The 15,605-nt window shown below is 37.2% G+C and overlaps 1 protein-coding gene across 1 annotated transcript; it reads left to right on the forward strand.

The window, feature by feature from the left end:
• Positions 1–8,175: 8,175 nt before the first annotated feature.
• Positions 8,176–8,391, forward strand: LOC100683222 (ATP synthase subunit e, mitochondrial-like). Its single transcript, XM_038588793.1, has one exon. The coding sequence runs from the start codon at positions 8,176–8,178 to the stop codon at positions 8,389–8,391; it is 216 nt and encodes a 71-aa protein (XP_038444721.1).
• The last annotated feature ends 7,214 nt before the right edge of the window (positions 8,392–15,605 follow it).

Here is a 15,605-nt window from a genome sequence, read left to right on the forward strand (position 1 = left end):
ATTATTTTGCTTTAGGTAATCACTGAGTTTCCTCAGTCTACCTTTGTGATCTAATAATTTTCTTTCCCTCTTCTTTTCAGCTTTCATATTTTTCATCATTTTGTCTTCTATATCACTGACTCTCTATTCTGCTTCATTCATCTTTGTTTTTCTGGCCTTCACTTGCAACTGAATCTCAGTAAGAATATTTTTAATTTTGGCCTGACTAGGTTTTAGTTCTTTTATTTCTGCCATAAGGGCTTTTTTCTACTGTCTTCTATTCTTTTTCGATCCCAGCTTGTATCTTTAATATCATTGTTTTTTAAAAGATTTATTTATTTGAGATTGAGTGAGAGAGAGCACAAGCAGGGCTGAGGGGCAGAGGGAGAGGGAGAAGCCAGCTCCCTATTAAGCAAGAAGCCCAACATGGGGCTCAATCCCAGGACCTCAGGATCATGACCTGAGCCAAAGGCAGAAGCCTAATGAACTGAGCCATTCAGGTGCCTGGGTTGTTTTAAATTCTACTTCACACGTCTTAGTTTTATCTGTATTTATTAAGTCCCTGGAAGTATTACCTCTTGGTCTTTCTTTTGGAATGAAGTTCTCCATGTCATTTTGCCCAGAGAAGAAAGAAAGAGACAAAAATTAAAAAATGCAACAACAAAAATAACAACAAACTTTGGGAAGTGTTTCTGCTATATATTGTGTACATTCTGCTGGTGTGTTTTTTCTGTTCTTTCCCTGGTCCATCCTCTAGGTTTCCTCCTTGCTTATAGTGTGGAGTATTTTTGCCTCTAACTAAGTGTGCTTTGATATGTTTGTTAAGATAAGCCTGCAGGGAAACCCCTGTGGCTTAGTGGTTTAGCACTTCGGCCCAAGGAGTGTTCCTGGAGGCCCAGGATCGAGTCCCACATTGGGGTCCCGCATGGAGCCTGATTCTCCCTCTGCCTGTGTCTCTGCTTCTCTCTCTCTGTGTGTCTCTCATGAATAAATAAGTAAAATATTTTTTAAAAAGATAAGCCTTCAAAAGACAAAAGTAGAAGAAAAAGAAAAGCCTGTCCAAGGGAAGAGAATAAAAAGGAACAAAAATGGAAACAAACAAAAAACTGTAAGCGTGATGCCAAAGAATAAGAAGGAAATGAGGTAAAAGGATAAGGAAAGAAGAAAAAAGAAAAAAGAAATAAACTTGATCCAAAAAATAAGAGAAGGAAACAAAGAAGACTACAAATGACTATACACACACACACACACACACACACACACACACCAAAAAATGAGAGAGAAAAAAGAAACACTGCTGGTCATATTTCCATCAGAATCTTATGTTTTGGAGCATTCGTTAATCAGTAGACTTGGTACATTCTAAGAGCCTTCTGTGGAAGAGGCCTCCTGGGCTGGCTTAGGAGCTATCTTGCCCTTTTTTATATGCCGCTGTCAGATGCAGAGTTGAGTGGAGGACCCCAGCCTCCACTGATGGCACTGTGTTTCTCTCTGAAGTTTGATTTTGCTTGGGGGAGTGGATTGGAAGCAGAGGTGGTGGAGGAGGAAGAATATGGAATCACCCTGTCCCCAGGGTGAGGAACTCTTGGCTACTGTTGTTTAGGAGGTCCTTACAGAAAAGCAAGCAATTTCCTATGTCCCAGGCTTCCATCAGTTCTCTGCCCTTAACCTATCTGTTCCTGAGGTGTGTGCATTAACTGGTGCCACAGATCTCCTATATTTTATCTCTGGCTGAGATTCAAAATTCTAAGTTCTAAGGACTTGGCAAGGTACGGGAGGAGGAAGAGGGCCTCATGGTATTCCCAGCACCATCCTGTCCCAGAAAACAGTCACACAGTTCACACATGAAAGCTAGAATTTACTTTAACACTCAGAGAAAGGCTGGAATCAGGTTATAGGCCATCCATATGCGACTCAATTCCCTATGCTATTCTGTTACAGAAATGCAGTCACACAGAGACTCGAATCTATTGTGGCATGAGAGTGAAAAGCAGCAGCCAAGTTATCTGCAGTCATCCCTTGTTTCTGCTCTCTGCTCAGTTCTGTCTCAGAAAAGCACCAGCTCGGTGGACACAGAAAGGTTTCAATGTATTGTAGCTCACACTGAAAGTCTGTTAGGTAATTTGAACTCTGCACATTTCTGTCCTTGCTGTTGAGTGCTACCCAATGGCCCCCAGTTGACCTTTTGTCCTCGGAAAGGCAAAATATTCTCTTCCAAATGTACTCTGGGGAGGAGAATGATCTCTCCCAGTTAGACCCAGAGGATCTCCTCACTGAGGGTTACTGTGTGATCCCTCCTCACTGAACTCTCTCCTGCTCACTCCCCTTGAGAGCCCCATTCTTTCCTCTCCCCCAGTTCACAGCACCAAATCTCACATCTGCCACATTCTCTACCTCCTACTATGCATTGTTTTCTTAATCCTCAGATCATATCTCTAGTTGTTCAAAATAATTGCATATTGATCTACATGGTTTCAAGGGACAGGACAAGCTCAGGATCCCCCTACTCCTCCACCAACTTAATTCCTCCTTCTTTTGTAGTGTTATTACCTGCCCTTGGTAGCAAGATAATTATGGCATCATGAAATGAGTTTGAGAGTGTTACCTTCTCTTCAATTTTTGGAAGAGTAGAAAAGGATTGACATTAATTCTTTAAATATTTGGTAGAACACACCAGTGAAATTACCTGGTCCTAAATTATCCTTTTAGGAGGAGTTTTTGTATACTGATTTAATATCCTCTCTCATTATTGTTCTATCTATATTTTCTATTTATTCATGATTCAGATTTGGTAGCTTGTATGTTTCTAAAAATTTCTCCACTTCTAGGTTTTCCAATTTGTTGTTGTATAATTTTTAATAATAATCTTTTATGATCTTTTGTATTTCTGTGATACCAGTTGTAATATCCCCTCTTTTACTTTAAATTTACTTATTCAAATCCTCTCTCTTATTTTCTTGGTTAGTTTAGTTAAAGATTTGTCAATTTTGTTTTTCTTTTTTTTTATTTATTTATGATAGTCACACAGAGAGAGAGAGAGAGAGGCAGAGACATAGACAGAGGGAGAAGCAGGCTGCATGCACCGGGAGCCCGAGGTGGGATTCGATACTGAGTCTCCAGGATCGCGCCCTGGGCCAAAGGCAGGCGCCAAACCACTGCGCCACCCTGGGATCCCTTGTTTTTCTTTCAAAAGAAACAACTCAGTTTTATTAATCATCTTTATTGTGTTTTTCAATTTCTTTTCTTTAAAGGATTTGATTTATTTATTCATGAGACGCACAGAGAGAGGGAGAGAAAGAGAGAGAGAGAGAGGCAGAGACACAGGCAGAGGGAGAAGCAGGCTCCATGCAGGCAGCCCGATGTGGGACTCGATCCCGGAACTCCAGGATCACGCCCCAGGCAAAAGTCAGGCGCTAAACTGCTGAGCCACCCAGGGATCCCCTTCATTTTCTATTTTACTTATATATGCTCTAATCTTTACTATTTATTCCTTCCTGATAAATTTGGAGCTAGTTGGTTTCTCTTTTTCTAGTTCCTTGAGATGTATAATGTTAGGTTGTTTGAGATCTACCTTTTTTAAAAAAGATTTTATTTATTTATTCATGAGAGACACAGAAAGAAAGAGAGAAGGAGACACAGGCAGAGGGAGAAGCAAGCTCCATGCAGGGAACCCGATGCCGGAATCGATCCTGGGACCCCGGGATCATGTCCTGAGAGGAAGGCAGACGCTCAACTACTGAGCCACTCAGACATTCTGAGATCTATCTTTTTTTTTTTTTGAAGTATGTGTTTATGGCTATAAACTTATTTTTTTCTTTTTTTAATAATAAATTTATTTCTTATTGGTGTTCAATTTGCCAACATACAGAATAACACCCAGTGCTCATCCCGTCAAGTGCCCCCCTCAGTGCCCGTCACCCATTCACCCCCACCCCCCGCCCTCCTCCCCTTCCACCACCCCTAGTTCGTTTCCCAGAGTTAGGAGTCTTTATGTTCTGTCTCCCTTTCTGATATTTCCCACACATTTCTTCTCTCTTCCCTTCTATTCCCTTTCACTATTATTTATATTCCCCAATGAATGAGAACATATAATGTTTGTCCTTCTCCGATTGACTTATTTCACTCAGCATACTACCCTCCAGTTCCATCCACGTTGAAGCAAATGGTGGGTATTTGTCATTTCTAATGGCTGAGTAATATTCCATTGTATACATAAACCACATCTTCTTTATCCATATAAACTTATTTTTTAAACTGTCTTATCTGCATCCCATACATTTCGGGATGTTGTGTTTCTATTTTTATTTGTCTCAATATTGTTAATGTCCTTTTTTATTTCTGTTTTGATCGATTGGCTGTGCAGCTTTGTGTCATTTAATTTCTATGTATTTGTGAATTTTGCTATCTTTCCTCTTGTTTATTTTTATCAGCAGTTTTTTTTAATGAGGGAATCCTTCTCTGGACTACGGTATCTTTAAATATGAATCACTGCCAGTGTCAGGCATTAACTTTTCCCTTCTGTAATATTCATTTCCCCAAATATAAAATTCAACAAATCATACTATAGCAGGGATGGTTTAAATCTAGTTTATGGGCAAGAGTAGAAATACAATACTGATCTTTGAGTATGATATACATGGCATTTAGCAGCACAGTGTCATTTCTTGCCCAGGATGTTTAAACTCTCTGAACCTCAGGTATATTTTCTGAAAAAAAGGAAACGTAATTTTCACTTTTATGGTCTGGAGAAAGATGAAATATAAGATCATGCATATAAAGTTCCCACAGTGTCTGGTACATATTTTCTATTCAATTAATTGCAGTAATTTTTATCATTGTTATTAATTTTGGTATTATATTTTGAATGTTACCTCAGAAAACACCTAAGTCAGGTAAACTTGATCTGGCTCTAGGGAAGACATGAGCACTATTCATCTTCACCTGTTTATCTTAACTTATCCCTTTCTTAACCTAGCCAAAGCAAAATTCAAATTTCCCATAGTTCTCACCAACCTGTTCCTCATAGCCCTCTCCTTTTCAGTAAATTGCAACTTCTTACAGTTGATCAGGCCAAAAACCTTAGAGTCATCATTATATCTCACATGTATTAAATACACCAGCAAATGCTATTGACTCTAACATTACAAAACAGAATATCCAAAAGCCAACTGATTCTCCCCACCATCCACATATCACCCCAGTCTGAACTACCATCATCTATCCCCTGGTGTATTATAATAACTTCTTAACTGGACTGCCTCCTCTTTCTTTGCCCCTCAAAACTTATTCCTAATACACCATCCAGAGCGATCCTATTATAACCTACGTCAGATCATGTCAGTCCTCTGCTCAAAGGTCTCCAGTAACTTCCCATCTCACTGAAACTGAAAGCCAAATTACTTATCTGGTATACAAGAAACTATATTATTTGGCTTTTGTACCCTCTCTGACCTCATATCCTATGACCTTTCCCCATTCACCTTGGCCAAGCCACAGGCATTTTGAATGTTATTTCCTCTGCCTGTATTCCTCTTCCCTGCAATATCCACATGGCTCACTTTCTCCTTTCTTTTAGAACTCTTTTCAAATATTACCTCCCCAAACAGGATTATATAAAATGCTAACACCCTCTCCAGCACTCTCCATCCCTACTATATTCTATTATTTTCTCTGACCTATTCTATATTGTTGATTATCTGTTTCCCTTGACTAAAAGCTAACTTCCATAAGGGACTTTTTTCACTATCTACAGTGCTGAACAAATGAATGAAAAATTTATTGATCTGTGTGGAATCAGAAAAGCCAGGGGAATATTGAAAAAAAAAACCATAGCTGGGGGCATCACAATGCTGGATTTCAAGTTATAGTACAAAGCTGTGATCATCAAGACAGTGTGGTACTGGCACAAAAACAGACACATAGATCCATGGAACAAAATAGAGACCCAGAAATGGGCCCTCAACTCTATGTTCAACTAATATTCAACAAAGCAGGAAAGACTATCCACTGGAAAAAGGACAGTCTATTCGAAAATGGTGCTTGAACAATTGGACAGCCATGTGCAGAAGAATGAAACTAGACCATTCTCTTACACCATACACAAAGATAAACAAAGATAATTTTTATTGGAGTTCGATTTGCCAACATATAGCATAACATCCAGTGCTCATCCAATCAAGTGCTCCCCTCAATGCCCATCACCCAGTCACTCCAACCCCCCGCCCACCTCCCTTTCCACCACCCCTTGTTCATTTCCCAGAGTTAGAACTCTCTCATGTTCTGTCATCCTCACTGATATTTCCCACTCATTTTCTCTCCCTTCTCCTTTATTCCCTTTCACTATTTTTTATATTTCCCAAATGAATGAAACCATATAATGTTTGTCCTCCGATTGACTTACTTCACTCAGCATAATACCCTCCAGTTCTATCCATGTTGAAGCAAATGGTGGGTATTCATTGTTTCTAATGGCTGAGTAATATTCTATTGTGTATATATATATATATATATATATATATATATATATATCACATCTTCTTTATCCATTCATCTTTCGATGGACACCAAGGGTCCTTCCACAGTTTGGCTATTGTGGACATTGCTGCTATAAACATTGGGGTGCAGGTGTCCTGCCATTTCACTGCATGTGTATCTTTGGGGTAAATCTCCAGCAGTGCAATTGCTAGGTCGTAGGGTAGTTCTATTTTTAACTCTTTGAGGAGCCTCCACACAGTCTTGCCACTCCTATCTCAACCACAAACCCAAAAGGTAAAAGAAGAAAATGGAGATGTTTTCATATTTGACATAATATAAAGGGGTTCCGCTTTAAATCAATGACTTGGCATATATCTGTTTGGTTATATCACAACAACTTGTGAAGTCTTTGTACCCATTTACATGCCAAACTGATACTCTTTTGTAATGTACCAAATGAGATAAAAAATAGGTCACTAACTGCATTTATTCTAGGTTAGTGAAGGTTTTATTAAACTGACAACTCAGATCAGAAATACGGAGAAAAACAATGCAAAACTTAAATTTGTGCATAGTTGATGTGGAAATACAGCTAATGTGAGAATTGGATTTAGGTCATATTGTGAGGTATTGTAAACTTCTTAAACACTCTTCATTGAACAAATTTGAATTGAATGACAGTTATGTGGAAGGCAGTGTAATGAGGGGAAAAGACAAATAGCTAGTTATACAGATGGGTTTCATTTTTAAAATCTTCTTATGCTAGATCATACTTTTGTGTGGGTTAGTGGGGCTGCCATTGTTCCTCTGCTGCACCACCTGTGCTATGCTTCTGTGGAGCTCAACTGGCCGCTTCAGTCCCAGTGCTGCAGGACCCCTCCTGAGGTACACAAAGCTTGTTAGCATTGCCACCCCTCCACACCACCCTGCACTGTACCTCCAAGGATCCGCCCTCTCCAAATACACTGTTGGCTGGGACCTAAACAGGGTTGTACCACAGGCCTGGCAGTATACAAGCAGCCCCTAAAGTGCTGAGCAGCATTCCTATTCCAAAGACACTCCTACTTGGGAGAAAGGGAAAGATAACACACACCAGTGAGGCCCCAGCAGTGGATTTGAGGCAGACAACTGGTCTGACTGCACGTCCCACCCACAAAGGAAAGCTTCTCAGGGGATGCAGGTTGGTGCTGCTGTATCTCTGGAAAACACCTGTTCTGACTCATCTCAAGCCTAAGACATCCTTGGATTAGCGCATTAACAACAGCAGGACAAAACACTGCCCACAACTGGTGAAGAGAGCCATTGCAGATGATGCGCTGAAGGAAAAAGTGGATCACCACCACAGCAGGGCACATGCATTACATATAGGAGACACATCTGAAGTGCCAGGTTCTGGTGAACAGAGGAAACTACATGGCAGAGCACTACAGTACTTCTTCTTAATAAGGCCGCTACTTTCCAGTGCGAGAGACATAGCTGAAAGACCATAAGTGAAAGTCTGAAAAATAAGTATAACTGAAAAACTTCAATTCACAAAAAAACGTCATTTGTAAAATAAAAGTATGTAAATTATGGGACCATATAACTAAAATTTGGCAGAGAGAGTATTAAATAGTGGGTTCAAACTTGTGACAATACTTAATATAGACTGCTAATATGAAGATATTATCTACAAACCTAACAGTAATCGCAAAACAAAGACCAGTAATAGCAATGGACAAGATGGTATCACTCATGCAGGTCTGTTTGCTCATCAAGTTCAAATGCTACTCTGTCCTGTTCCTTGGTGTGGCCAATGGAGCCAAATGCTACAGTTACCTAAAACCTCAGGCAGAAGAGGAAAGGAAGATAGCAGCTGAAGAGAAAGAGAAGCAGGATGAACAGAAACAAATTGAGAGAGAACTGGCAAAAGCCCAAGATGGCAGCATAATAACATGAGCCGGCCTTTCTCTGTGGATGAATAAAGCTTTCTGTGTTTTGTGGGAAAAAATCCCCAGCAATATATATGCAAAGAATAAAGACAAGGAATTCAAGTACATCACTAAATAACACCATAAAACCACAAGAAAGAGAAGGTAAGAAAGTACCAGAGAAACTACAAAAACAACCACAAAACAAGTAACGAAATGGTACTGAATACATACCTATCAATAATTACTTTGAACATACATGGAAGAAACATTCCAAATCATATCCAGACATAAGGTGATGAAGTAGATAAAAAAAAAATCCAGGGCACTTGGGTGGCTCAGTTGGTTAAGTGTCTGCTTTCAGCTCAGGTCTTGATTCCAGAGTCCTGAGATCGAGCCCCCATATCTGGCTCCTTGCTCAGTGAGGAGTCTGCTTCTCTCTCACTCTGTCCCTCCACCCACTTGTTCTCTCTCTAATAAATGAATAAATAAAATCTTTAAAAGAAAAAAAATCCAGGGACTCCTGGGTAGCTCAGTGGTTGAGCATCTGCCTTCGGCTCAGGGTGTGATCCCGGGGTCCTGTGATCGAGTCTCACATCAGACGCCCCACAGGGAGCCTGCTTCTCCTACTGCCTGTGTCTCTGTGTCTTTCCTAAATAAATAAGTAAAATCTTTTTAAAAAGAAAAAGAAAAAATCCATCTATATGCTGCCTACAAGAGACTCATTTCAGACCCAAAGGCATGTAAAGATTGAAAGTGAGGGGATGGAGAAATGTTTCTCATGCAAATGGACATCAAAAGAAAGCCAGGGTAGCAATATTTATATTGGACAATAAAAAGACATTAAAACAAAGTCTATAACAAGAGACAAAGAAGGACACTACATAATAATAAAGGGGGAATCTAACAAGAAGGTTTAACCAATTGTAAATATTTATGCACCCAACATGAGAACACTCAAATACATAAAACTGCAAATAACAAATGTAAGGGAGCTACTCTATACCAATACAATAACAGTAGAGGACCTTAACGTCCCTCCCATACATTGATGGAAAGATCACCTAAACAGAAAATCAACAAGGAAACAGTGGCTTTGAATGACACAATAGGCCAGATAGATCTAACAGACATATTCAGATCATTGCATCCTAAAACATAAAAATACATTCTTTTCAAGTGCACATGAGACATTATCCAGAATAGAACACACATGAGACCAAAAAACATATCTTAACATGTTAAAAAAGACGGAAATGATACCATACATTTTTATGACAACACTATGAAACTAGAAAATAATGATATGGAAAAAGGGCAAATACATGGAAGTTAAAGAACATGTTCCTAGACAATGAATAGATCAATTAAGGAATCAAAGAGCAAATCAGAAACAAATCAGCAAAAGAACATGAAAACACAAAGATCCAAAATATTGGGATGCACCAAAAATGGTTCTAAGAAGGAAGTTTATAGCAATACAAGCATACCTCAAGAAACAAGGGAAGTCTCAAATAAATAACCTAACCTTAGAAATGAATAATTTTTTACAACCAAATAAACTACTAGGCACCTGGCTCAGTGGTTGATCATCTGCCTTTGGTTCAGGTCATGATCCCAGGGTCCTGGGATTGAGTTCTGGATCAGGCTCCCTGCAGGGAGCCTGCTTCTCCCTCTGCCTATGTCTCTGCCTCTCTCTGTGTCTCTCATGAATAAATAAATATTTTTTTATAAAAACCTACCAAAACTGAAACATAAAGAAATAGAAAAATTTTAGAGATCATTAACCAGCAAGGAAAGTGAATGAGTAATAACAAAATTCCCAACAAAGAAAACTCCAGGACCAGATGGCTATGCACATGAATTTTACCAACATTTAAAGAAGAGTTAACATCTAAATTTCTCAAACTATTCCAAAACATAGAAGAGGAAAGAAAATGTCCAAATTCATTCGTGAGGTCAGTATTACCCTGATACCAAAACCAATAAAGACATAACCAAAAAAGAGAAATTCAGGCCAACATCTCTGATGAACATAAATGCAAAAATTGTCAACAAAATAGGGAAAAATAACAATACTTTAAAAAATAATATTCACCACATGAAGTGGGATTTATTCCTGTCAAAAGTAGTTGAATGTTCACAAATCAATGTGATATGCCACATCAATAAGACAAAGAATGAAACCCATATAATCTTTTCAATAGATGCAGAAGGATATAACAAATTACAACATCAATTTATAGTAAAAAAAATCAACAAAATAAATTTAGAGGGGAACATACTTCAACATAATTCAGGCTTTACATGAAAAAGCCCACAGTTAATACCATACTCAATGGGAAAAACAAAGAACTTTTCCTGTAAGTTCAGCAACAAGGCAAGGAGGTTCACTATCATGACTTTCATTCAACATAGTGTACCTATGTCCTACCCACAGCAATCTGAAAACAAAAAGAAATAAAAGGCATCCAAATAGGTAAGGAAGAAGTAAAACTTCCACTATTTGCAAGTGACATGATACTATGTATAGAAAACCCTGAAGACTCCACCAAAACAAAACAAAACTACTAGAACTGATGAGTGAATTCAGAAAAATCTTACAATACAAAATCAATACAGAGAAATCCATTACATTTGTACATACTAAAAATGAAGCAACAAGAAGAGAAATTAAAAAGGATAATACCATTTACAATTGCACCAAAATAATAAAATACCTAGAATAAACCTAGCCAAAGAGGTGAAACAACTGTACTTTGAAAACCATAAAATACTGAAGAAAGAAATTAAAGATGACTTAAGGAAATGGAAAGATATCCCATGCACATGGATTGGAAGAACAAATATTATTAAAGTTCCCATATTACCTTAGGCAATCTACAGGTTTAATTCAATCCCTGTCAAAATATCAATAGCATTTTCCACAGAGATAGAACAAAGAATCCTAAAATGTGTATGGAACCATAAAAGACTTTGAATAACCAAAGCAGTCTTAAAAAACAACAACAAACAAAAAACCCACAATACTAGAGGTATCACAATACCAGAATCCAAGTTATACTATAAAGATGTAGTAACCAAACAATATGGTACTGGCACAGAAATAGATACATAGATCACTGGAACAGAATAGAAAACCTAGAAATAAATCCACAATTATATGGTGATAATCTTCAAAAAAGGAGGAAAGAATGAGAGAAAGTCTCTTCAATAAATTATGCTGGGAAATCTGGTCATATCTGGTCAGCTACATGCAAAAGAATGAAACTGGACCACGTTCTTAGCCATACACAAAAATAATTCAACGTGGATCAAAGACCTAGATGTAAGGCCTGAAACCATAAAAATGCTGGGAGAGAACATAGACAGTAATTTCTCTGGCATCAGCTGTAGCGACATTGTTGTAGACACCTCTCCTGAAGCAAGGGAAATAAAAGCAAAAATAAACTATTGGGACTACATCAAAGCAAAGTGTTTCTGAACAGTGAAGGAAACAATAAACAAAACTTAAATTCAACCTATGGAATAGAAGAAGATATTTGTAAATTACATATTTGATAAGTTATTTTATCCAAATTATAGAAACAATTGATATAATTCAATACCCAAAAACAAATAATCTAATTTTAAAATGGACAAAGGACATGAACAGACACCTCTCTAAAGAAGACATCCAAAAAAAAAAAAATAAAGAAAGAAGACATCCAGATGGCCAAAAGACACATGAAAAGATGCTCAGCATCACTCATCATCAGGGAAATGTAAAATAAAACTACAATGAGATATCAGCTCACACCTGTCAGATGGCTAAAATCAACATAAGAAACAACAGATGTTGGGAAGGATGTGGAGAAAAAGGAACCCTCATGCATTGTTGTTGAGAATGCAAACTGATGAAACCACTGTTGAAGACAGTATGGAGTTTACTCAAATTATTTAAGTAGAGCTATCTTATGATCCAATAATCACACTACTCAGTACCTACCAACAAAATACACAAAGGTATACGTGCAACCTTGTTTGTAGCAGCACTGATTACAAATTTACATTATTTACAATAGCCCAATTATGGAAGCAGCCCAAGTGTCCATCGATTGATGAATGGAAAAAGAAGATGTAGGATATATATGTAGGATATATATATATATATATATATATATATATATATATATATATATGATTTTATATATATAATTCAATTTCTGAAATTTGTCTGAGTTTCATTTATCTGTTTATATCTGTTTAAATCACATTTGATTTGTTAAATCAAATTCACTTTGCAATATATATATAATATATATATAATATATATATATTCAGCCATAAATACAATGAATTCTTGCCATTTGCAACAACATGGATGGAAGTAGAGAGTATAATGCTAAGCAGACTAATCAGCCACTGAAAGACAAATAACATATATTTCATTCATATGTGGAATTTAATTAATAAAACAAATGAGAAAAGGAAAATAAAAGAGATATAAACCACAAAACAGATTCTTAATTGAAGAGAAGAAGCTGAACAAGAGAACATACTGTAGGTGGGTGGGGGCTGGGTGAAATATGTGATGGGGATTAAAGATTACGCTTATCATGATGAGCACTGGATAATTGTTGAATCACAATATTGTACACCTGAAACTAATATAGCACTATATGTTAATGACAATGGAATTAAAATATAAATTTAACAAAATAAAATGAAATAAAATAAAAACATAATCCACAAATCACACATACATCACACAAACACATTATATCGACACACACCTAATATACACCATACACCACACACACAGAGTGCATACATACACAGAAATTTATCCCATACCCTTCACACATATATAATATACACATATACTATCCATACTGCACACACAAAGCACCCACACATCACATACGCACCACATATCCAAAACACACACCAAATATATACTACAAAAACACACACATCATCCCAACAACATTCAAACACACAATTTATAAAACATACATAAAAGACAGCTATACTAGCCACACACTGCATACATAACACATGTAAACCACATATATAGAACTCACAGTACATATACACCACAAATATACCACAAACCACACAATAAATACATAGAAAGTGCATATATACCACACACACAATACACACATACCTCACACACTCCACAATATGGTATGCAAACAGTGCACACACCAAACAAAACACACAAAGAATGTATATAACACACAAACCAATAAATGCTAAAGAAAAAAAATAAAATAAAATAAAATAAATAAAATAAAAAAAAACACACAAACCACATGTACACACAAACACCACGCACACACTCCAAAATGTAACACACAGCACACAAATTCCATGCATGCAGCATATACCACACACACGCCACACACAATTAACACCACAAAAACAAATAACAACACTGAAACAACACACACACCACACGTAGCACACATAAAACTAGAATAGAATACATTAGAATAGAATAGAATAGAATAGAATAACTAATATTATAAAAAACAAACTAAAACATCAGCTCAAAATCCTTGGGATGCAGCAAAAGCAATTCAAAGAGGGAAGTGTATAGTAATGCAATCCTATCTCACAAGGCAAGAAAAATCTCAAAGAAACAACTTAACCTTACACCAAAAGGTGCTGGAAAAAGAACAAAGAAAATGGAAAGCTAGCAGAAGGAAGGAACTACTAAAGACTAAAGCAGAAATAAATTATATAGAAACTAAAAACACAGTAGCACAGATAAATGAAACTCAGAGATGGTTCTTTGAAAAGATCTACAGAATTGATAAACCTTTATCCAGATTCATCCCCCAAAAAAAGGAAGGACTCAAATAAACAAATACACAAATGAAGGAGGAGAAATAACAACTAACACTACAGAAATAGAAACAATCATAAGATATATTATAAACAATTATGTCAACAAATTGGACAACTTAGTAGAAATGGATAAATTATATAACCTACCAAAACTGAAACAGAAAGAAACAGAAAACTTGAACAGACTGATTACCAGAAAAGAAATGGAATCTGTAATCACAAAACTCCCAACAAAAGAAATTCCAGAAACACATAGTTTCATAGGGAAATTCTACCAATAATTTAAAGAAGATAAAATACCATTCTTTACAAACTATTCCAAAAGAAGAGGAAGAGGAAGAGAAAGAAGAAGAAAGAAAAGAAGAAAGAAAGAAAGAAAGAAAGAAAGAAAGAAAGAAAGAAAGAAAGAAAGAAAGAAAGAAAGAAAGAAAGAAAGACTTTCAAATATTCTATAAGACCAGCAGTACCCTGATACCAAAACCAGATAAAGCCAACAACAAAAGAAGAGAACTACAGACCAAAATCTCTGATAAACATAGGTGCAAAAATCTTCAACAAAATATTAGCAAACTGAATACAGTAGTAATTTAAAAATTAATTCAGCCATAATCAAGTGGGATTTATTCCTGAGATGCAAGGATGGTTCCATATTCACAAATCAGTCATCATGATATATAGCAACGATAACAGAAAGGATGAAAACCATATGACCATCATACATAAATAGATGCACAAAGAATCATGTGACAAAGTACAACATCCATTCATCATAAAAACCTCAACAAAGTAGGTTTAGAGGGAACATACTGTTGTTCCCAAGATTTCGAATCAGAGAAACCACCAAGGAGCCGACACCAATGCAAGAACACAAGGGTTTATTATTAACAAGCTCGAGCTTGGGTCAAAGTATACCCCACACAGCGGAGCAGGGACTTGGACCCTGATGTGGGTTACAGCTGGATTTTTATGGGCTGGTCTAGGGGATTTTCAGAAGGGGTGGAAGAATTTTTTCATTCCAATGGGGGGGAAAGAGTGGGGGAGTTTCTTAAAATTTGTTTTCATTCCAATATGGGATTTTCTGTCTCTGTCAAGGGTGTTCTGAGCTCTGTTTTCATTCTGATATGGGACTCTTTGTCAAGGGCATTCTGCGTTTTTTCCTTTAAAGTTCGGCTCTTATTCACAGGGGCCTGAGATGGCTGTACTTGTGCTAATGCTAAACTTGAGGTGGAATGGCCTTAATTTTCTCAGCCTCCACATTTCCCCCTCTCAGAGGAACCTAAGTAAGGACCCAATCATGGGTCCAGGCTGGTCTCAGAGTGAGCCAGTGGGAATGATTGAACCAGGATTTGAACCAACCTTGTTGCTGTTCTCGCTCCTGTTTACGTCTAGCCAAACCTTCTCTGA

This window comes from Canis lupus, chromosome X (genome assembly GCF_011100685.1).
Source record: "Canis lupus familiaris isolate Mischka breed German Shepherd chromosome X, alternate assembly UU_Cfam_GSD_1.0, whole genome shotgun sequence".
Taxonomy (NCBI): domain Eukaryota; kingdom Metazoa; phylum Chordata; class Mammalia; order Carnivora; family Canidae; genus Canis; species Canis lupus.